The sequence below is a fragment of the Heloderma suspectum genome, chromosome 12 (genome assembly GCF_057233095.1).
Source record: "Heloderma suspectum isolate Gila_16-S chromosome 12, 16-S_ref, whole genome shotgun sequence".
In the NCBI taxonomy this organism is placed as follows: Eukaryota; Metazoa; Chordata; class Lepidosauria; order Squamata; family Helodermatidae; genus Heloderma; species Heloderma suspectum.
The window spans coordinates 24,325,537-24,350,350 of record NC_139469.1 but is presented as its reverse complement, the minus strand read 5'-3'; the positions used below and the strand labels follow the sequence as shown (position 1 = coordinate 24,350,350).

Sequence of the window (24,814 nt, the reverse complement as noted above, 5' to 3'; positions counted from 1 at the left end):
GCCAGATGGGGATTTGAACCAAAGTGTCTCCTCCTTGTCCAACACAATAATCGCTACACACTCCAGCTCTCCCATTAGGTGTGCCACCTTTGTCTGCATTCCTTCAACACGTGCATGACAAGAAATTCAGCAGGGGACATTTTTTCACATCTTTTCATCTCTATGCCTGGAAACGTTTCTGCGGTTATTTATTTCTTTTACATTTGTATACCGCCTTTTTCCCTCTTACAAGGAACCCAAGGCAGCATACGCGGTCCTCCTCTTCCTCCATTTTATCCCAAGAACCTTGTGAGGTAGGTTAGGTTGAGAGCCAGTGCCTGGCCCGAAGTCACCCAGTGAGCTGCGTGGCGTAGTGGGGACTAGAACCCGGATCTCCAGAGTCCCTGTCCAACACTCTCATCGTTACACCACGCTGGCTCTTCAGTGTGTGTCAGGCTGCTGTTAAAAGCACAGGAGCAGGGCCAGACAAAAAGCAGGCAACCTTTGCTGTCTTCCCTCTTTTAAAAGAGTCTTCAGGTGTCTCTGCTTGGTCCTACTCCAACAGGTTTTCCATTCCTTCTTCTTCCCATGGCCTGTTCTGCTAGTGTTAGGGACGTCCTTTTCACCGTGAGAAATTCATAAATACACTGAGTGCATGAAATTGCCTTACGCTCAATCACACTAGTGGTCCATCTAGGCCAGAACTGTATACTCTGATTGGCAGCAGCTTTCAAAGTTCTCAAGCAATAGCCTTTCCCGGCCCTGCAAACTGAGATCCTTTCAACTGAAGATGGAACCTTGTGAATACGAAACACATGCTCCGCTCTTGTGCTACAGCCTCATTAGACTCCTGGGGTAGGGATGGGTGAGAAATGCATTCGGTTTGCACTTTAATGCACACTTTCCAAATTCGCACTTCCTGAACACTAATGGGGAAAAGTGCACACGAAACTGCATGCAATTGGAGGACGTACACACAGAAAAGTTTATATTAGGGGAAAGTGTGCAGCAAACCGCATTATATTAATGGAAATTGCTTGCCAAAAATGCATGTATTTAGAAAAGTGTATACAAAAAAGCATATATTTGGAGAACTGCATACGTTGAGATAATTGTGCATGAAAATACATACAAACGTTGGCGTGGATTTTTAAAACATTGCAAACTGACACGGAAACATGACGGAACAAAGTTGATGTAGGAAAAATGAGAAACTGAGCAGAATTGAACTTGACAGATTCATCTATCCCTACTCCTGGATGACCTGAAGAGCCCAGAGACTTAAAATAATGAGTTCACAAATTGCTCGTACTATATACATCAGCTACCATAAAGGTAATGATGCCTGGCATTCTTTTATGCTGATTTGTGTTTTTATTGCTTTTCTATCATACGTGTAAATAGCCACTTGCCTGTTCATCTATGGTGAGGCAAAAATGCCTCTAGGTCAAATTTCCAGAGGGGCAACATAAGAAAGAATTCTGTGGCACTTTAAAGACCAACAGATTTATTGTAATAGAAGCTTTAATCGATTAGGGTTTCATGGACAAGAGATGAACTTCATGCAGCGAACAAAAATGGGCTCTACCCTGGGGAAACATGTGGAGCAGAAGATCCGTTCATCTTTAATGTGCCATGCCCCCCCCCCTTTATTTGTATTTGCAGAGCTTGGTGCTTTGTTTTTTCCTTTTAGGCCTCAAGTAACTAACACAGATATGAATGAGCAGATGGACCAGGACTTCTTCTGTGCTAGTTTTGTGGGCTAGTCATTTTTGTGGAATCGTTTGAAAGGCTGCTTTAGAACAGAACTGTCTATCAGGTAGAACAGCCTCCCCCACCCTGGTTCCTTCCAGTCGTTTTGGACTACAACTCCCATCAGCCCCACCCAGCATAGCCGATGATTAGGGATGATGAGATTTTTAGCCCGCAATAGCAACCACGAAAGAATCTTTTGCCTCCTTCCAAATGAAAGCAGAAGGTGACTGATGAGCCGAAGAGTATTAATACACATTACTGGGAGAATATGAGACTCACTGGAAAGAACCATGCGCCATCTCCTCATAATAGCGTAATCACTTAGCATTGATTTTTAGCTGAGTTTATCGACCCCATTGTCATCAATAAGGGCAATGTACTGTGTTGCTGCGGCAGAGAACATGCAAGTCAATAAGGACTCTCCGTTCTTGTTCCTTGCTAGGAAACTAGTAGGAGTTACGAGTCTCTGTAGCTTGCATAGCTACCCAAATGCAAAAGTTAAAAGCAACAATAAGATAGACCATGTATCCTATCAAAAACTGGTATGTTTATCTCTCTGGTGTGCTTTTCATATCACTGTATTGTTTATTTAACAAGTAACCTTAACATATATATCCTACTCTTCTGCTATATTGCAGTTCTCAGGGTGGCTTACAATATAAAAGTGCAAAAGTCTTATGAATTGGCCTGAGTTTAGCTATATTCTACTACTTGAGTGAAGCATTCCCCGGCATTCCCACCTTTCTCCATACCAAGTCAAGTTGGGATTATGATCAGTTAATCCAAGTCCTCTTTTCAATTGCAATTGCAGGTACCCTGTTTTGGAGTGAGAGAAGACAGCAAAGGACCATTCCGGGTCTTGGGACTGCAGCAGGCCTGGCATGAGGATGGCTTGGCCCTCCACGCTTGTTTAACACCAGCCAAGGAGTCGGTAGCCCAGGGCAGCTCCAGACTTTGGAGACATAAAGTAAGCAGCGGCATCACAGTGTCTTTCTGTTCCACTGCTGAAAAAAGCATCACTGCTATTTATTGCATGCCATAAACTTGTGTACTTATTCAGGCTGAGCCAAACCTCAGCCCTCTAAAGGGAGGCCTTCTAAAGTGGTGGGGATTTGAACCCGGGATTCTGGTGGCCAGGCACAGGTGCCTTTTTTGTATTACTGTAACAGCTTGCATCAAGAGGGAACTGCTGGCCTGCACTGTGGTCAGCCCCCCATCTCCAAGAACTAGAGTGGCCAGGTATCCTCTTTTACAGAGGACGGTCCTCTGTTTCAAGTCTAGTCCAAGTCCTTTTTATAGCTAAAGCACCCTCAGAAGGAAGAGCTGGGCCTTGAAGTTGCCCACTAACAGCAACTAAATGGCAGACCAAGAACCTTTCTACACAAGGCTTTTATTGTGCACTCATAATTGCTCACTCATGGTAGTTTGCAGGTGCTTTAGATAACATTGTCATCCTCCAGGACCTCTCCCATGCTTTACAACCATTATTGGGGGGGGGGGGGGTTGTTCCCTAATGGGGAAGCCTGCTGTTTGTCTCAGTGGCATTATAGAAGCCTTGTATAATTGTGCAATTCCGCTATACCACACCTCCATCTAGTGGCTGTATAATGAAACATATAGAAAGACAGAAAAATAAAACCCCCAGAAGAAAGCACATGTAAAGGAGCGACTCTTAATCCTGCAAAGAATTCAGAAGCAGAAGCCTTGATAAAGGTAAAGGATAAAAGCCTCATGTAGAAATGCCCTGAGCAAGTCACAGAAGTCATCTGTTTACTGTCTTCCACACTATAGTGAGATGCACTGTAGTTCTATATAAATTACCATAACTATTTCTAAATATGCATCTATACATATACATTAGCATATGCAAATTGGTGTCCTCTTTTATCCTTCTTTTTGGTGATGCATGTCCTCTTTTTTGGTGATCCACAAATGGCAAGCCTACCATGAACCCTGTCCATGTCCTCAGGCTGCCCCTGGTGAAAAGTATCCTTAACAATAAGACAAGCAGAAGCCAAGGGCACATCTACATATTCTACAATCAATGTGGGGTCCAAGTTAGAATGGATATAAGTGACTTTATCTGCAAAGTGCTCTGCGAACTGCAAAGCAGGATCCTTTCCACCACCACAAGGGCCAAAATGTAATAGGATTGCCACCAAATATACCAAGTGGGAGGAGTGGGGTGTTTAACCTGTCTCCACTTGCTGTTTTCCTCTTGTAACCAGTTCCTTGCTGCTGCTTTTCCCCATGATTAGGCAAACATGCATCTGGAACCTCAGCTGCGGGGTGGGGAGGGGAGAAGAGGCTGAGATAAAGGGTTTCAATTGGAAAAGCAGTAGGCAAAGGAAGGATTGTGCATTTCCCCCTCCCACCCACTGACATGATTCGCACATAGTGTTAAACCATGTTTTATTTCACCCATGGGATACTGAATTCTGGGTTGTCGTAATGTGTGAATGCAGCCATGCTAACAAACCATGGTTTGTTAACCATGGACAACCCAGAAAGAGAACTCATGGTTGGTTGTTGGGTTGTGAGCTCTGGGTTGTTTAAACCATGGATTGTTATTACATGTGAACCCAGAACTGTGGGTTGTTCATGGGTTGCTTCGCCAGGCTACAGAGACAAGAGCAGTAAAAAACCCACAGCTGCTCTACATGCCAGTTCTACAGTGCCTCAAAGTCATTTGGAATACAGAGTGAAGGAAGAGGGAAACAACCCACGGACTGAGAAAACAAACCATGGTTTGTTTGATCGTGTGCCAGACAAGCCCTGGGTAGGGCAACAAACCATGGGTCAAGCATGAGTTAAGGAAACCATGGGTTAGTGTTATGTGCAAACCAGACCATTGCTTCTCTTGTACAAAGCATACCCTTCCCCTGATGGTTTGCAGGTATTTGGCAGCGCAGTTTCTCAGATCCAGGTCTGCCTCCAACTGCCTAGTTTGGCCCTGATATGTTTGGAATATTTTATGATAGTTTTGGTGTTCTACAGCAGTTATAAAGTTGATGAATCCAACTTCTCAGTTGGATGAATCACACGGCATCCAACTCTGTTGCAATCACATGGATGTTGCAGGCCATACTCATAGACAAGTTACAGTGTGCTGGACTTACTAAGTTGGAGAGGATAACTGCAATATCAGCAGCCAGCCAGTGACATATCTCGAAGAGCATCACCTCCAAGTTCCAAGGTCAATGTGGCTGCTTGTGAAGTCAAAATTCTGGACTCTTTCTTACCCTCCACATTATCCTTCTTTTAAAGTAGTGCAAGCCATGGACGTCGAGAAGGGAAATATGACCGAGGGTTCTGTTTGTTTTGATGCATCCCAGGAGAACCACTAGAAGCTGTTAATATTATTAACATTTTCGGAGGAGTCCAAGCTGGTGCATAATGTCTCCAGGTTATTTCAATTGCGTTTTTAAAACCCTTGGTGCTCGCCCGCCATCTCTCCGCTGCAGTGAGCATTTATCATCTGCAGCTGAGGCCTGGCTGCCAGAGAACAGTAAAGGGCCACATTTCCTGCAGTGTGTCATAAAACCCATAATGTAACAGCTGTGGCTGCCGAACTCTTTTCTTTTCTGGGGTGTTTCTTTCTCTTTTTTTTGGTGCAGGAAAGTGATTGATGCTGACATCAAACATTTGATTAAAAACTGAAATAAATAAATGAACGAAAGCCGGATAGATAAATGCAACTTTCTGGGGAAATGGAATTTTGGGATGCTAAGGGCCGCTGAGGACAGGCAGCTTTCAAACAGCACCAGTTCTCAAACAGGGATGTGTGGGACACCAGCAGAGGAGGTGCCAAAGGTGTTCCATTTCCTGCTGATATAGGCATAGAAATGGTGGTCATAATTCTGCTGTGATCACTGATGGAGTGGGGTTGGGTTGTGAGTTTCTGAGAACCGCATGCTGCAGTCCTATACAAGGCTACTCAAAATTAAGGCCCAGTGAGGATGATTCCCACATAAATGAGTATTGCAGACTCTGTTGCCTAAGGAAAAAGGGTGAAGAGGCATGAGGAAAGTGTATGTAGGTACTGTGGGAAAGAAATGGGACTTTGTGTGTGAATAGGGTGGGTTGTAGCAACTAGAAGGATGTCAGGGTTGCCTCTGAGCACAGGGGGCGGCTCAGTGGCTCAGATTCTGAAGAGGAATTGCAGGAGGTGGAGGGGGAAATTTCCTAGGCTTGTCCAGAGATAGAGACACAGACTCCTCAGGCTTCAAAGGCCCAGCTAGATGAAAAGGGCCTCTCTTCACACACCCCTGTGAGAGATAACGAACAGGGAGAGGTGGGGCTTGGAGAGCCTGAATTCTTAGACACCAGGTGCAGACGCAGAGCCAAGAGAGAGATGGCAGGGGTGGAGCTTAGATGGTCTGCCCAATTGGCCCGGCGTGAACAGCGGTCCTTAGAGGCCTCACGAGAGAGAGGGAGATCCCCCACCCCTTAAGTTAGGACAGTAGCCCTCCTTTTCTTCAAACAGTGGGCAACTTTCGTAGCTTTCCTTTGAACTCCCTGAAGGTGTTTCTTTTGTAGACTGTGAGTCACTGACCATTTGCATCTGTATGACCCATTAAAGTAGTGGAGTAAAAGCCGAGAACTGAAGCCTCTTGTCTGTGTTTTGATTTGGGTTCTGAAGTTTACAACAGGGGCAAAAGGGAAACCTGACAAAGAGGGTCTTGTGGCATCTTAAAAGGCAGACAGATTTATGGTGGCATAAGCGTTCTTGGACTAGAACCCACCACCCATCACATGCATGAGTTGGGTTCAGTTGGGTACAGAGAGAGAGAAAAGCACTGGCTGCCTATATGCTTCCAAGCCCAATTCAAAGTGCTGCTTCTGACCTATAAAGCCCTACATGGCTCGGGAGCACAGTACCTGATGGAATGCCTCTCCTGGCATGAACCAACCCACATACTATGCTCTGCATCTAAGGCCTTCCTCCAGGAGGCTCCTCTGAGGGAGGCTTGAAGGGCAGTACCAAGGATGAGGGCCTTCTCGGTGGTGGCTCCCTGTCTAGGCCCGCCTGGCACCAACATTGTCATGTTTTCGGTGCCAGGTTAAAACTGCCCTCTTCTCTCAGGCATTTGGCAGCATATAATGAGTCTCTTGATTGTCTCTGGCTGATTGTTTTTGTTTTAGATATATGTTGTTATGGTGTGTGTTATTTGTTCCATGTTATTTCGTGAATGGTTTTATATTTTATATAATGTATTTTAATGGTTTTTAATTTTTTTGAACTGCTCAGAGAGCTTCAGCTATGGGGCGGTATAGAAATATAATGAATGAAATTAAATGAAAAGAAAAGAAAAGAAAAAGTAAACAGTTGGGCCAAAATACCATGAAATTCAAGAGGTACATAGTCTGTGACATTTCTATGCAAAACTATACAAGATAAGCAGAGTGGCCATTTATAACTGCAAGTAATTGATAATAACACAGCCTTCCTAGTTTTGCTGTACTAATTTTAACACCTGCAGTGGGAGACAAAACTTTGGTGAGTCCTAAACAAATAGAATCACATTTATAATGATATTTATTTATTTATTTATTTATTCATTCATTCATTCATTCATTTATTCATTCATTCATTCATTTTTTCATTTCATTTCTATACTGCCCAATAGCTGAAACTCTCTGGGCGGTTCACAAAAATTTGATACAATGATACATTCTAGCCCAGCAATTTCATGCTGCAGGAAGACACAGGAAGATGTTCAAATGGAGGCCTGTGGCGAAGGCATTGTAGACAGGTGTATGAGCTGGGGAAGTTATACCTAAATGTTTCTTTCTGCATGGGAGGGGCACAGTACAGAAGATCTAATATGTTTTAGGCATGATTTTTTCTGAGTGTTTGAGAGCCACTGCTCAGAGGGAATCAATCAGTTCTTTGTTAGATCAGTTGGACTCTTCAGCCTGGCTTAAATGTGACCATGGGCATGTAAAGAAAAACAATAACTCCAATCCTATTATTCAGATGTTTGATGTCAGCATCAGGCATTATGTGGTCTCCCTTACACTCACTGTCACATTTAATAGTATACTTTTGGGCCACAGATCCCTGATGTGCAAATGTTGCACATGTAGGGACAAGCAACCTGGTTTAAACATGACAAAAAGCTCATGGGACTTTAAAAACGACAACAACACAAGCCTATTGTCACATTCACACTGAAGCCAAAATAACGTGCTTAACAGTGCTTAAAACCCTCATGCTGTGATAACAAGCATAACAAACCATACTTGGTATTTTCCACTGAGGCAACTAACCAGAGTTTCACAATCTATGCACAGTGAGCAATTTCCCATATTTTCTTCTGGTATCATAAAACTGAAGGAGTTCTGAAAGCTTTAAGCCCAAGTTCCTTTGAACAATGTCGAACTCTTAGAGCAGCATAGAGAGGTCTCCACTGTTGGTGTTTCTTCACAGAGAGGGTGTGTGTGTGTGTGTGTATGTGTGTATAACTGAAATAGTTGGTGTCACACCCCTGCCTACACAGTGTTCCTAGAAAGTGCTTGGACTATGGTCCTAGTTCCCACTGAGGTAAATTTTTGGCCTAGGCTCTGCCACTTCACGGGGACTATGGGTCAGGTGCTCGGGTGTTCAGCAGCTTCTGTCAGGGATGAGTTGTTCAACCTGGGGAATCAAGCCTGGATCAACAGTTATATTGGTTGGTTCCTTCGGTCATTTGGTCCAGGTGGGATGAAGACCAGCAGCAGTACCATCTCTAAATGAGGAGCAAAAGGAAGAAGGCATTGGAGGAGGCAGGCTGTTGGGCATGTGGCATGGTAGACTGCATGGCTACTCTGTGAGACATGTTGCTCAGACTGAGAAAGCAAACCCGGAGAAACGGTTATATAGAGCGAGCCAGCCCTCATTGGTTTCTCAGGTCACCTGGTCTGACTGAGCTTATGGGACAAAGTTCCTTCTCTGACCATTATAAGGGTGGCACTGCAGCACAGAAAAGTTCAAGTCAGTAGCTCCTTCAGCCTACAAGCTGCCTCGGGGACAAGGCCAGCCCTACCGTTAGGCAGAGTGAAGCAGCCGCCTCAGGTGGCAGATGCTGTGGCGCAGCAGCAGCAGTGGTCATTCGTTTGGAGCCCCCCAGCCACTAATCTCTCTTAGAAGGCAGAGCTGTATGTGCCACCAGACCTGTCCTGTACCCCCTAAACTAGCCTGCTTTTCTGAGGTGTGGTTGAGGACACTAGTGTTGAAGAACTGCCAATCCAGTTTGCTTCTGTACATGGAATGGGGGGAGGGTGCCATCTTGTCTTTTGCCTCAGGCAGCAAAATATTTTGAGCTGGCCTTGCTCAGGGGCCCAACAGATATAAGGTACCTGGGCCCTGCTACCTGAGTTCCCTGGTGTGTTACCAGGCGTAATGTACCTGGTATTTTCCTCTTGTTACAGAGGTGCCTTAGAATTCTTCTGTGGTAGCAGCAAGGTCTATTGTTCCTGTCCTTTTGAAGTATTCATATAGCTAACATTCATACCAGTCGGAGACAAAACCTGGTGGGAAACGCCAAAAAAAAAAAACAATCTTTCCAAAATGTCAGTTGCAGCAGAGAGAAACAAATAAACACTCCTGTGCTTTCTCCGTTGGCAGCCTCTCTGGAGAATTCTTTGGTTGTTTGGATTTAATTCTCCAGCCTTTCTCAGCAGTAGTGACATGCAGGATCTCTGTGACCTCCTCTAAAAACACCTTAATAGACATCTCATTAAAATCCTGACATGTTTACCTCTGCAAGTAACTCCCTGGGGACCAGTGCCTTGTGGAACTCTTTACTTGGCAGAGAGCTGCTGCTTCTCTCTGTCTCTCTGTCTGTCTGTCTCTCCGTCTCTGTCTCCCTCTCTCTCTGAGTTGAGGAAAAGAATAGCAATACTTCATCTGCGAATGAGTTCAGAGTCCCTTGCCGGAGAGCTACGGAGAGTGTTCCAAAAATCCATACCTGTTTTACCTGTGTTATCCTTCCAATTTAAGAGAAGGCTATGAGAAGAAGTATTCCCAGGCCTACACATGGAATCTGGTGCCCAGAGCAACATTCTCCAACCCAGTGCCCTCCAGATGTGTTGGACTGTTGTTGTTCAGTCGTTCAGTCGTTCAGTCGTGTCCGACTCTTCGTGACCCCATGGACCATAGCATGCCAGGCCTTCCTGTCCTGCGCTCTCTCCTGGAGCGTGCTCAAGTTCATATTCATTGCATCCATGATGCTATCTAGCCATCTCATCCTCTGCCGTCCCCTTCTCCTTTTGCCTTCAGTCTTTCCCAGCATCAGGGTCTTTTCCAGGGAGTTTTCTCTTCGCATTAGGTGGCCAAAATATTGGAGCTTCAGCTTCATTATCTGTCCTTCCAATGAGCACTCAGGGTTGATTTCCTTTAGGATGGACTGATTTGACCTCCTTGCAGTCCAGGGGACTCGTAAGAGTCTTCTCCAGCACCACAGTTCGAAAGCATCAATTCTTCGGCGCTCAGCCTTCCTTATAGTCCAGCTCTCACAGCCATACATTACTACTGGGAAAACCATAGCTTTGATTAAACGGACCTTTGTCGGCAAGGTGATGTCTCTGCTTCTTACTATGCTGTCTAGGTTTGCCATAGCTTTCCTCCCAAGGAGCAAGCGTCTTTTAATTTCATGGCTACAGTCACCGTCTGCGGTGATCTTGGAGCCCAAGAAAGTAAAATCTGTCACTGCTTCCATTTCTTCCCCTTCTATATGCCAGGAAGTGATAGGGCCAGATGACATGATCTTCGTTTTTTTAATGTTGAGTTTCAAACCAGCTTTTGCACTCTCCTCTTTCACCCTCAACAAGAGGCTCTTGAGATCCTCTTCGCTTTCTGCCATTAGGGTGGTATCGTCTGCATATCGGAGGTTGTTGATAATTCTCCCGGCAATCTTAATTCCGACCTCTGATTCATGGACTGTAGCTTCTGTTATTCCCATTCTGACTGGGAATGCTGGGAGTTGCAGTCCAGCACCAGGGTGAGGAAGCCTGTTCTATTGCTAAAAAAGGAACATTTTGCTCTTGTTATCTCCCCAGTCTGTTTGTGGACTAAACACTATATTTTTGATCTAGGCAAAAATAATGGTTATAGGCCCCTATGCTGCCAGAAACGAACCCAGTAAGCACTCATGCCCAGCATATGGGAGACGATACTGAACTGTATTAACATGCTAACAAATTCCCTCTGCCTTTTAATCCCAATACTATTTCACTGTACTTCTTATGATAGGAATGTGTAACCAGAAGACCAGGCCATTAACTATGTGTTCCCTTTCCACCCCAAGAACCTCCTCCAGGAAACGTCTCTCTTCCATCAAGAGATCTCTGCATTTCTCTCCCAGACGTACCTCTTTGATGTTATTCAGTGGAAAGACCAGCTGGATGGGCACTTGCAGAATCAGTTGTACCCTTTCCTTCCTGAGATTCCTGCCATTCGCCTCGACCACATTGCTACCATTAACTCAGACTCTACGGTACTGTATGCACACTTCTGTGTTTCTGGGCTTTGCCACTGCTGGCCAGCGCAGATGGCGGCACTGCCATTTTTTAAAAACCATGGTTAAACAAATCAGGAGTGGGCTGCAGGGTTGTGTGTTCCCCTGCCCTTTCAGGAGTTATTTCAGGTCACTGTTACACCAGCAGTGATGTAAACCATAGTTAGGACTAACCCATGTTCTCATTTAGCCCTTGATCTGAAATAAGCAAATATACTGATTGCTTAATCATGGGTGTGCTCCCTGCCCACGTGCTCCCTTTTAGATTGCAAATTCCCCCGCTAGGCTTAACTGTTATGTTGGTAATGCCATTAATGGCAAGTTAGGGTTAACCATGGTTCTTGCTTAACTCAAGATCTGAAAACAGATTCTAACCATGGTTTTATATCCTCTCTAAGGCAATCAGCAGCATTATGCCTGCAACAGCTACTGCATTACATGAGCTCTTTGTTTCATACATACGATACACTTCTCCATACATTCCCAGAACCCGGTGTTTCAGAGCAGGGGTGTTGAACCTTAAACCTAGGGTTTTATTCTGATTTTATTCTGGTTGTATTGTTATATTGTGATTTTAATGTTTTTATATTTTATATTGTTTTATTGTGTGCTTTTTGGTTTAAATTTTTGTGAACCACCCAGAGAGCTTCAGCTATTGGGCGGCATAGAAATGAAAAATAAATAAATAAACAAACAAAATAGAGGCCAAATCCAGCCCACCAGACATCCCAGTCTGGCCCTCTGGGGTTCCCCAGATGGCCACACTCCGTTCTTCTGGCCCCACCTGCTTTTCCCCAACTGCCAGTCATTTGGTGGTTTTCCCAGCTTTCGCACAGGTTTCCCCCCATCCTAAAAGGTTGAATGGGTCTCCTGAAGCTTAGTTACTGCAGTGAGAGCTTTAAGCTAAAATATGGTGGTATTTGGGGTATTTTTGATGTTTTGGCCCTCTCCTTTTGCCTTTGGCTCCACCCACCACTCGAAAGAAGCTCCTGAGAGCTTCTCCAAAATTGAATCCGGCCCTCCAGCTGAGAGAGGTTTGACATCCCTGACTTAGAGACTGGTTGCTAGTATGCACTTTGCCGTTGTTACCCTTCCCTTCTTTCTTTTTTATACCCCTGTATTTTAAATTATAATGATGTTGTGCTCTGCAGTTCCTCCATGTGGCTATATTTAATGTTTTACTTTGTCTCCAAGATATTGACTCAAATAGAACAGTGGCTCTGGGTTGCACTTTAATGATATCTAAAAATGGGTTTGGTCTCTGTTTGGTCTCTGCAAAAGGGTTTTGGGATTTGTTTCAGTTTTTTTCCTGCAAATATCAATCAATGTGGCTCTCAAAACAAGCAACAAAATGGCTAATTACTGAGGGTTGCTTCATCCATTGCAATTTGTACCCTGAAATGGTGCCATTTTGTTTTTCTGCCTGGTGCCTGGCCCTACCATTAGGTGGAGTAAGGTGGCTGCCTTAGGCAGCTGGTTTGGGTGACATGAAAGAGGAGCAAATTGTTAGTTGTCTTAATTTATTACTATTGTATTTTTACTGCCAGGGAGGGGAAGAGGCACATGTGGGATTCTCTGCCTCAGGTGCCAAAATAACTTAACTAGCCTTGGGTCCTGTGTACCTTGACTTGCAAGGGAAGCGCCATTTGCTGCAGGCAGCAAAATGTCTTGGACCAGACATGCCAGTGGTGATGGCTGATGAGCAAAGCCCTCCAGGCATAAATCTCATTTTTGCTATACTCATAGGCCCCGCTACAGTTAGTCTTGGGTAAGTCCCATTGAAACCAACAGAACACATTAATCATGCCTAATTGGAGTGCCATTGAAATCAGCAACTAGATTGGAGCCAGTCTCTTGAACTGAAATTAATTTTCTCCCAGAATTCTTCTTTGTGAATATTGACATTGACTATTCTCCAGATAGCATCTGAACATACTAAGTTTTGTGAAAAGTTTTGAATCTCCATTCGACATCCAATGATACCTAAACTTGGTGTGCTTCCAGTGACGGCTGTGGGATCACCCTGCCTCATTCAGGGAATTTTACAAAGGGGTCCAGATGACATTGGTTTGACACTGGTTTTCCTACTGGTTTTTCCATCTTTTTTCTTTTCACACAAAAAAAAGCCAATTAAGCAGGAAAGGTCAGAATAGCTGCACAATGTCTATCGATTGCCCTCTTATGGATCAGTAACTGGTTAAAGAACAGAAAGCAGAGAGTAGGAATAAATGGTAAATTCTCCCAGCGAAGGGGAATAAATAGTGGGGTCCCACAGGGATCTCTATTAGGACCAATGCTTTTCAACCTGTTCATAAATGATCTGTAATTGGGAGAGAGCGGTGAAGTGGCCAAGTTTGCCAATGACACCAAATTATTTAGGGTGGTTAAAAGAAAAAGGGATTGTGAAGAGCTCCAAAAGGATCTCTCCAAACTGGGAAAATGGGCATCTAAATGGCAAATGCAGTTCAGTGTAAGCAAGTGTACAGTGATGCACGTTGGGGCGAAAAATCCCAACTTCAAATATAACCTGATTGCATCAGAGCTAGCAGTGAGCAACCAAGAAAAAGATCTTGGGGTTGTGGTGGACAGCTTGATGAAGATGTCAACCCAGTGTGTGGCCACTGTAAAAAAGGCAAACTCCATGTTAGTCATAATTAGAAACAGAATTGAGAATAATACTGCCAAAATTATACTGCCCCTATACAAATCTATGGTGCGGCCACACTTGGAATACTGTGTCCAGTTCTGGTCACCACACCTTAAAAAAGATATTGTAGAGCTGCAAAAAGTGCAGAAAAGGGCAACTAAAATGATCAAGGGGCTGGAGCATCTCCCCTATGAGAGAAGGTTACAACAGCTGGGCTTGTTTAGCTTGGAAAAAAGGAGGGCAAGGGGAGACATGACAGAAGTGTACAAAATTAAGCCTGTTGTGGAGAATGTGGATAGGGAGACATTTTTATCCCTCTCTCAAAATACTAGAACCCAATGGGGTCATCCCATGAAGCTGATTGGTGGGAGATTCAGGACAGTAGAAGGAAGTACTTCTCCACATAGCGCATAGTTAAACTATGGAATTCGCTACCACAGCATGTAGTGATGGCCACCAATTTGGATGGCTTTAAAAGGGGGTTGGACAACTTCCTGGAGGAAAAGGCTACCCATGGCTATGAGTCTTGATGGCTGTGTGCTGCCTCCAGTACCAGAGGCAGTGAGCCTAAGTACACCAGTTACCAGGGAACATGGATGGGATGGTGCTGTTGTGCTTGTGGGTTCCTGGTTGACAGCTGGTTGGCCACTGTGTGAACAGAATGCTGTTCACGAGATGGACCCTTGGTCTGATCCAGCGGGGCTCTTCTTAGGTTCTTATCAATTGGTAGTACTAGGAGCCATCTATCTAGAACCACCCTCACTATGCCATTATGCTTTTTAAACTAATTATAAACACATTTTACAGATTACTTTTATGGGCAGGACCAGCCCTACCATTAGAAAGGTAAGGTGGCCCGCACCAGGTGGCAGATTAGGGTGTTCCATTGAAGGGCTGAAAGTTAAAGGTGCCATTTTGATTTTCTGCCACAGGCACAAACAGACTTGCCTTTCATTAATCTGAGAGCAGAGTTTTCAGTGGAAGGAGAATCATGGGAATGATGTGCAAATAAATGTAATATTTATTTATTACATTATAATAAAAAATATCAATTTTGCTATAGATACATGTCTTGGGAAGCCATGTTATTTATTTGCTTTTTTCATTAATACTTGCATTAAAGGGTGGGTTTTGTGTGTAAAACTAGGACACACATGTGAAAAGATAACGCATATGAGCCATAGGATGAAAACAGTCCCCTACCTTTCTTTTGCTTGTCATGTTCCTCACACTTTTGTATGTACCTTTAGATTTTCTCATATGAACAAATGAGCCATATCAGTTTGGTGCCTGAGGCAGCATGTCCAAATGGTACCTTATTACAGTGGTAAAATATTTAAAAAACTAAAGAATTGACAACTTTCTCCCTTTGAATGGTACACCAAAATTTGCAACTTGGGCAGGCCACTTCCCTGCCTAAAAGTAGGGCCAGTCCAGCCCATGAAAATTACCAGTAAAAAGTGGATGAGCTTAAGAAGCAGTGTGGGTGAGCCATTGGGGCAGCTGGTGAACAGCAAACAGCCTTTTAATCTCTGATCCGTGCAGACCTCCGGATCGTGTCTTTTGTGAGCATTTAGTTCCCATGAAAATCAATAGGTATTCTGAGTGCAAAGTGCAGGACTTCTTCCTGCCGCTGTTTATTTGCCCAAACTGTCAATTACAGCAAATCATGCCATTGGATTTGAGCTCCCTAGCACCAGGACGGCTGGCACAGAAACAGCAGAGGAAATGATGTGTCAGTGACTAATGCCTCTGCTGCGCCATCTCCTCTTCTGATTTCAATCCCTGGCGTTAACTATCCTGTCTTTATTTTCCGTCCCTGTCTTTGAAGAATCAAGATAATTCACAAACAACAGCTCTGCCTTTGTGCATTTCAGGCAGTGGAGAAAGCCTTTGCAGTGCCAGCTGGGCTTTACTGGCAGACGGTAGAGACAGATGAGAAATATTTCCCCAACAGCAGTGACATCAGGGAGTGCAATGATACGGATACTGAGGTAAAAAAAAACGCACACAGCAACAACAATATGACCACACAACTGGTCTCTAGCTTCCAGGAGCCAATAGGGAGCTTGGGTAGCATGTTTATCTTGTTCTGACAAGGAGAAAAGTTGTTTTTCTTTCTTTGCAGCACGTCCGCTTTGCTCTTTCCTATAGTCCAGGTGCTTCCTACTTTGCAGGCCTACTAGAGGCAACCAAATCCATACAAATGATTTGCAGATTCCAGATTTATGTATGTATGTATTTGTTTTAATCTAGTCCGGATCAGCTTCCTTTATTATCATGGCCCAAGACAGGTGACCATCAGAGACTAAAGCCTCCAGCAACAGTGTTTCTGAGGAGGCAACAGAACCAGTCCTTCTGAACTGGGGCTCACTACCTCAGATCTCATATCCTACCCACCTGACCCCCCAGGAGGTGCTACTACCTCCTGACTCTGAGGAGCAAACAGGGAGACCCTGACGGGCAGTCCCCAACCAGCTCCTCACTCTTTCAAACCTCCCTCCCCAGGAGACGCCAACACCTACAGAAGAAGGGCACTGGCCCTTTAACAGCCAGGTACAGCACCTGAGGGGGCGGAGTTTCCTGATAGACTCTCCTGGCCTGGCTATAAATCCCTGCCAGTTGCTCCCAGTCAGTGTTGGGCAACTTTTCAGTATTCTAGCTCCAGGATTGCTCTCCATGGTACTGAAATCAACTCCAGTTCAGGATAGGCACCTGTAGTGCTGGCCATGGTCCTAAAACATTTCCTGATCCAGTTGCCTGTCCTACGTTGTGCCTCCTCGCTTGAGCTGTTGCCCAGAGCAGATGATGGAATTTCTGATGGAGCAGGACATTTCTGTGGTGGAGGGCTGGCTGCAGGATAATTTCTTATGAGGCCGTTGAAGGCAAGAATCAATACATGGGCAGTTGTAATTAGTTCGATGGAGTAGAATGGGTTTTATTCTTCTAGCTGGATAAGGCTTTTTATTACTTAAGTAGATTTATAACCATGTTTATTATAATGGAGTAAGCCTCAAGATGCCTTTACAGGGAAAGAGCATTTGGTAACACGCCATTTCAGGTGCCCAATAATGATGAATACATTGGACATTTATTGGCATAACAACAAAGTTAGTTCTTGGGGACGGTTCAAAATGAAGAGTTATATGAAGACTGCAGTGCAGTTCCTTCTGCTAACTGACCATGAAACAACAATTATTCTTCCAGGAATAAAACATGCACACTTTTATAGAAAACCTTTTGCCTTCTTCATAGGCAAAAACCCCCTAACACAGTTTAGGGTGATTTTCATTCCTAATTATGGCTATAGCTATTGAAACCTGCAACTCACTTCAGCAAAGACTGAATGCTTTGGGTCCAGCAAAAATGTGTAAGTTCAAGATGAGTGTGATCTCTTGCATAGCCAGGGCTGGCCCTGCTGTTAGGTGGAGTGAGGCAGCTGCCTTGGGCAGCAGATGCTGGGGGGTGGGGAGCAGTAGCAAGGTGCTGGGGGCCTGAGCTGTCTGTGCCACTTGGCCTGCCCTGGGCCTCCTAAGTTATCCCTCAGCTACAGTGGAGGGTTCTGGCCCGTCACTAGTGTTCAAGTAAGATTCAGCTACTAGGCCAGTTGGCTTCTGTCTGTGGAATTAGGGATGGGGGTAGTGCCATCTTGTCCTTTGCCTCAAACAGCAAAAGGTCTTGGGCCAGCCCTGTGCATACCTGGGCTGAGCAAAATGGCCAAAGACTGAGTAAGTGGGAGAGCAAATCCAAGGGAAAGGGGCAATCAGTGAGTGACCAGGCTTATGAACCACTGGAAGTAAATGCATGTGCAGCAGCGGAAACATTCTGTGACAGACTTATTCTTTAATTGCCATAAATATGGGCTGAATCAGGGAGGGGCCATGGCTCAGTGGCAGAGCAAGCCCTTTGCATGTGCAGAGTGTTGGGTTACATCCCTGCATCTCTAGCTAAAAAGAGCTCAGGTAGCAGTTAAGGGGAAAGACCTTTCTCTAACAGAGACCTTGGAGAACCACTGCAAGTGAGATCAGACAGCATTGAGCTCGATGGACCAACAGTCTGACTTAAGACAAGGCAGCTGCATATATGTTCACATCATGTGTCATACCTTATTTATGTCCCACCTGTCTTCCACCATGGATCTTCAAGAGCAGCTTAGCATAGGACAGCCTTCTGCTAATCTAGTGCCCTCCAGACATGTTGAACTACAAGTCCCAGGATGCCCCAGCCAGCCATGCTGGCTGGGGCATGCTAGGAGTTGTAGTCCAACACGTCTGGAAGATACCAGGTTCAGGAAGGCTGGCATAGGAACATAGGAAGCCCCACCTTATATGGGTCAGACCCCTGGTCCAGCTAACTTGTCAATGTCTATACCCACCCTCCCAAACCTGGCACCCTCCAGATATTTTGGACTACAAGTCCCATCAGCTACCATTGCTACCATTGCTAAGGATCCATTGCTAAGGATCAGGTTCGTAGTTTGGGGGTGCTCTTGGATCCAGAACTGTCACTTGAGGCACAGGTGAACTCAGTGGCACGGAGCACTTTTTATCAGCTTAGGCTGGTATACCAACTACGCCCTTATCTGGACAGAGATAGCCTAGCTACAGTTATCCATGCTCTGATAACTTCTCGTCTGGATTACTGCAATGCGTCATACGTGGGGCTGCCTTTGAAAACGGTCCGGAAACTTCAGCTGGTCCAAAATAGGGCAGCAAGATTGTTAACAGGGACTGGCCTGTGAGCTCATATTACGCCAGTACTTTTCCAGCTGCACTGGCTGCCAGTCCATTTCCGGGCTCGATTCAAAGTGCTGGTGTTAACATTTAAAGCCCTTAACGGCTTGGGGCCAGGTTACCTGAAGGATCGCCTCCTCCCATATGTGCCTGCCTGGACCTTAAGATCATCAGCAGCAGCCCTTCTCCGTGAGCCCCTGCCAAAGGAAGTGAGGCGGGTGGCTACTAGGAGGAGGGCTTTTTCTGTTGTGGCACCCCGGCTCTGGAATGAGCTCCCTAGTGAGGTTCGCCTGGCGCCTACATTGTACTCCTTTCGGCGCCAGGTGAAGACCTTTTCATTTTCCCAGGCATTTTAGCTTTCTAAATTTTTATCTTTGCTGTTTTAAATCTGTATTTTAAACTCCTGTACTGCTGCTAGGTTTTATTGTGGTTGTATTGTTATATTGCGGTTTTAATGTTCTATATATTTTCAATTGTTTTATTGTGTGTTGTTTGGTTTTAATTTTTGTGAACCGCCCAGAGAGCTTCGGCTATTGGGCGGTATAGAAATAAATAAATAAATACATAAATAAATAAATAAAATAAATCAGCCCCAGCCAGCATGGGTGATGGTCAGGAATGCTGAGAGTTGTAGTCCAAAACATCTGGAGAGCACCAGGTTGGGGAACCCTGAGCCCTGTACTGACTGACAGTAGCTCTCTGGGGTCTCCGTTGGGGGTCTTTCCCAGCTCTACCCTGCAATGCCAGGGATTGAACCTGGGTCCTTCTGCATGCCATGCATGTTCCCTGCCATGGGGCAATGGCCATTCTCCACCCTTGATTCAGCAAGGGAGCTGCATCATGTACCTTAAAACCATGTTAAGCTAATTACATGCTAAAGCAGGGATTGCAATGAATTTAGCACGTCTGTTTCTGCCAAACTGCTTTGCCCGTCCTAAAAGCTATTCTTTTTAAAGAAATCATTCATTGCCTGTTTCTGTGTTTCATCCATTTTGAAAGGCTGATGTTAAATCTCTGAGGATCCTATTGTGTATGGGGAGAAATCTGAAAGACCACCCTCAATTGTAAATGAGAATGGCTCTGTCCTCCTAAGCGCTTGGATGTGGAGCTGTCAGTGTTGTTCCCCCTTTGTGCTCCCTGCTCAGGTTGCCATGACACTGCTGTTTGAAACCCTGCTCCAAAACCCTGTGGCAGTCCATCACGTGCTTCAGCTGATCCTTGCCTCTGGTTTGGATACCTGTGGACTCCGCCTGCTCTATCCCCAGTATAGCATGTTGCTTTCTAGCACGGGTAAGAGACCTGCGTGTGCATCTTGGACCAAGAAGCAATAGTGGTAGACACCTTTCCCATCCACTTAAGGTGCCTTGTAAGTGTAATGAAACAGTAAGCAATACCCAGTTGCTAAAAATATGATAAGCCTCACAGGAGACAAACAGGGAATCTCTGAGCCTTGAAAAGCTGTACACCTTTTCCTACCAAGAAGCCTTCAAGAAACCTCAGTTGGCAACATATTCTGATTATTTTATTGTCGTGAACCACTTTGAGAGCCAGTTTGGTGATAAAGCGGTATACAAGTATTGTAAATAAAGTGGTATACAAGTATTATAAATAAATGAGTGAAATAAATAATATTCCACAACTGCTGACCATGGTGAGTATGAAAGGATGATTTCAACCAGGGTCTTCACTTATTGACTGATAGAGCCCCACCTGTCACTCAGCGTCTCTCAGCATTTTTTTTCTTCTTCTAAGTTCTTGTCACCTTTTCCATCTTCTGCCTCAATATACTACTGACACAATTCTCTTTAGAACAGGGTTCGCCCCATGCTTTAGAACAGGGTTCCCCCCAATGCTTTTTGAGGGTTCCCCCAATGCTTTTGGGGGAATGAGGGTTCCTCCAGTGCTTTTTGAGGATTCCCCCAATGCTTTAGAACGGCGTTCCCCCAATGTTCCCCCAATGTTTCTTGTCACCTTTTCCATCTTCTCCCTCAACATACTGCTGACACAATTCTCTTTAAACAGGGTTCCCCCAGTGTTTTCAATTCAACCCCCTCCCCTTTACTCGTAGGCTGCAGTCCTAAAAAACCAACCTCCCCGCTCCTGGTGCCCTTCAGGTGTTTTGGACCAACTCCCATGAGCCCCAGCCAGCATGGCCAATGGTGAGGAATGCTGGGAGTTGTAGTCTGAACATCTGGAGAGCACCAGGCTGGGGAAGGCTGCTGTACACATTTACACACATTTTCCTATTGAACTCAATGTGACTTACTTCTGAGTTGACATGTATATATGTGCATATTTATTTAACCTATATCCTGCCTTTCTGATAAAAAATGGCACGCAAGACAGCTAACAATAAAATCCAAATGAAAAACAGAATCTTAATTAAAACATAAAATAACAACAAACAGATTACAAACACAAGCGTGAAAGAAAGAAATAAATAGGACCAAGCCAATTTAAAACCTCTTCAGCCACAAATCAGCCTAAATGCCAAAGGCCTGCCTAGGTAAAAATGTCTTTTCCTGCCAGCAGAAGGATAACAGAGAGGGGACCAAGCTAGCCTCCCTTGGCAGGGAGTTCCAGAGTCTGGGAGCAGCCCCAAAGAGAGCCTGGTATAGGATTGCACTGTATGTCCTCCTTCTGGGTCCTGTTCCCCAACCCTGTAAGTTGAGTAAATGTATGGAGTTTTGTGACCTTCATCCAGGCAGCTCAGAGGATTGAAAAGATGGGGAGTGGCAGAAGTGTTGAGAGAGGGAAGTTCTATTCTGTACTCTCACCCCTCTTTTATTCCTCTTCCACAGCCACACTGCCATCTTGTTACACACCAGAGAGAGCGTCCCCTTTGGTAGCATTAAGCCTGAGAGGGTCAAAGGCGCGGAGTGTCCTGCAAGATATCATGGGCCCTTCGGATCCACAGCTGGCCAGCGTGACCGACCGCTGCTCCCTCAATGCCCTTTACTGCTCGAGCCGAGCCGAGCCACTCGCCTACTTACCGCACATGAACAGCCGAGTACACCGGGAACTCTGCTTCTGGTTTGGAGGGAGGGTGTGCTGCTGTAAGGAGAAGTTTCATGGTGGAGTCTGGAATCCTGTCTGCAAATGCAACGAACCAAGGTGGCAATCCTGGATGGAGCTGAGAGGTTGGGATACTGGGAGGAGTGGCTTGTGGGTAGCACTGAGCCGAAGTTTCTCCATGGAACCTTTTTTTGGTGGAAAATCAGAGGGAGGGGGTTGGGGCAGACAAATTGGGAAGTGAGGGTGGGGGGTGGGGGCGGGACAGAGAAAATCTAGTAATTTCCAGGGGCTGGTATATTGGGGAAAAGAGCAGCAGCAGCAGCAGCAGTGGCTTTCATTCATTTTCTTTCTTCAATTTCTTACAATGTAGTTTTGCTGGCCAGTGGGGCTGCCATTTCTTCCACACACACCTTCCCCCCCCCCACACACACATATGCTGGAAAGACACTATGTGATGATGTAGCATCATTCCAAGAGGGACATCGCGGAAGGAAATGGTGGCTGCATAGCGATGGTTCAGTGAATCTTACGCCCTAGTAAGCTTTTTATATCTGCACACTCACTTCAGAGTAAGCCCAGTTGAGCTCAGTGGGATTTACTTCCAAGGAAATATGCCCTGAATTGAACCAATTAAAGATTTCAGCCCTGATTATTTTATTTCATGTTTACTTTGAACACCCCATACCTGAAGAAGAATTTTCTTTGAAAATTTTGAACAGGTGGATGGCACAGTAAAATATATAATTTTCTTATCCTGTATGTCTCATGATGGAAGATCAACCCAGAGGCAAACAGCTTGTTTGGCTTTTAAATGGGTTTCCATTACCAACTTTGGTGCTCTGAACATTATAGCTTGCTGCCTCCCTCCCCAGCTGGCTAAAATGTGTGAACCTGAAGGATGGCTACAAGGGCTTTTAATCAAGGTGATGGAGACGAAAAAGTGGGGAGACTAGGGTTCTCTTGTGCACTATTGACTGTCATAAAATACTGCATGCTTTGGTCTTTTAACATCATGTTGGCAAGTTTAAAAAGATTCAGGGCCAGCCCTATCATTGGGCAGAGTGAGCCAGCTGCCTCAGGTAGCAGCTGGTAGGGGTGGGGAATGACAGTGAGGGGTTGGAGGCCTGCCCTGCACCCTCTAATGTAGCTTGCTACCCTCAGGGGAGATGGAGAACACTGTCTCATTGCCAGTTTTAGAGTAAGGTACAACTGCCAGTCCAGTCCCGTTGGCTTCTGTACATGGAATGGGAAGGTGCCATCTTGTCCTTCATTTCAGCAAAATTCTGGGGCCAGCTATGAAAGGGCTGGATTGTGTTTGAAGCTTTGCAGTTCTAACCTTGTTACTCTGTTATGAGATTGTATTTAACTATGTTCTACTGCTCACTTCATCAAAAAAACCACTTCATTCGAGCCAGCAAAGAGAAGCTGTTTTACCACCCTAAAGCTCAAACTACATGTGATAGTAGCAGATGCATGTGTTTAAACCCAGATCTGTCCCAACTGAATGAAAAGATGGGGGGGGAGGGACTGATTTAATGAGCAAAGGCCCCACATGGATGAGGGGTGATGAACTCATACCTGCCACATTGCTCTCTGCAGCCCCTTTCCGCAAGTGCTTTTCTCTCAGCTGGACTCAAATCTAATATCTATTGGAGACTGACTGGGAGAAAAACAACATTGTGACAGACTGTGGAGAAGTAAGCCACTGGCAAAAGTAGGATTCTGAACTCTGTGCTCCTATCAGAAAGCAGAGTTTTTTGTTGTGGCTTCTCCTCCCTGACTATGTATGTTCCACTCCATGTCCAGACTGTTGCCAAGAGAGAAAGAGAGAGAGTGCTGGCTGTATATGCTTAGGAAAATCAAAGTATATTTGGGAAAGTGGGTTTAAAACAGGTGACAGTAGCCAGTTTCTCATTCTGCTTTCCACAGGCCCCAGCCCAAGTATCAATCAAGTGGTGCACAGTCCAAAAGGAGATTTGCAGAATCTTTTGCAGCTTTGTCGATGATATTGGGGCACAATTGTGCATTGACCCTACCTGAATTCCAGACTAGAACTGCATAATAGATGGGTGGGCAACTTGTGGCCCTCCAGGTGTTTTGTCCTACAACTCCCATCATCCCTCACCAATGGCTATGCTGTCTAGGGCTGATGGGAGTTGTAGGCCAAAACATCTGGAGGGCCGTGAGGTGCCCACCCTTGGTGTAATATGTCTTTCTAGATCTTCATAATTCCCCCCCCCCCAGGCCTTCATCTCACAAAACAGATGCTGACCAAGAAAAGAGCGACTTGCAGGACACTGCATCGTCCAGGCCTCCAGCGACCCTGGTCTCCAGCACCAAAGGTAGTTCACATGAAGTAAATACACCAAAAGAAATTGAGGCTCATTCAGTACAGCACTATTCTTTCATGCTGCTGCCATCTCTTTTCAGTAGGAAAGAGGAGTTACAGCAAAAGTTACAGCAAAAGAGGAGAGGTGGAGAATGCCCCATTTTATGAGATGCACTGATTTATTTTTAAATAGTAGCTCAAGCATGCCATTAGGTATTTTGGCAAACACTCTGTGTTTGTGAGAGAAAGTGGCAGCAAGCTGTTCCCAACAGAATGCATCAGATTTCCCTGTCTCCCATCTTGTCATGGCCCCAGATGATTAATTTGTAATGTGAGTTATGGAATCCTTTTCCATAATGGCCTAGACTGTGCAACAAACATTCCAAGTTTTCTCTTCAAATAGAAGAGTGCTTCCTGAAGGAGAAGAAACAGGCCTTCTCTAGGTGGGGCTTTCCTGCAGACATAATATAGATAATGGAATCCCCAGTGTTTTCCCTGTCCCCACCTGGAAGCCTTTCTTGGAAAAGCTGTGGGCCAAACTAGATGTGATATTAATTGCATTCATGCACATTTAATAGCAGCATGGAGGCCCAAGCCATAGCAGGAGCACAGGGTATAGGGATGAAGAGTATATCTCCAGTATATCCCTAGCCTTTCCCTCTCTGCCATGGTCACAACAAAAAATTGTCTTCCTGGAACCACTATTTGCATCAGGAGGGAAGCCTTCATTGGCACCGTGCACATAGCAGCTTCAGGGGTGCAGTTTTCTTTAGGACCACAGCAGGAGGAAAGAGTTCAGCTCCCCTTCCCCACCTCCCTGTGATCTGCTGGTCATCCTCCCGCCCCTGCCCAGCTA

At 45.2% G+C, this 24,814-nt stretch overlaps 1 protein-coding gene across 1 annotated transcript in view; it reads left to right on the top strand.

Annotated features, from left to right (window-relative positions):
- The window catches only part of DNAAF8 (dynein axonemal assembly factor 8), a 146,009-nt gene that overhangs the window by 61,339 nt on the left and 59,856 nt on the right, over window positions 1-24,814 (top strand). Inside the window, exons 12-17 of the mRNA XM_084818797.1 lie at window positions 2,546-2,701; window positions 11,025-11,213; window positions 15,759-15,875; window positions 19,760-19,904; window positions 21,416-21,728; window positions 23,874-23,971. Coding sequence (XP_084674923.1) covers window positions 2,546-2,701; window positions 11,025-11,213; window positions 15,759-15,875; window positions 19,760-19,904; window positions 21,416-21,728; window positions 23,874-23,971 — 1,018 coding nt within the window. The remainder of the gene's footprint in view (window positions 1-2,545; window positions 2,702-11,024; window positions 11,214-15,758; window positions 15,876-19,759; window positions 19,905-21,415; window positions 21,729-23,873; window positions 23,972-24,814) is intronic.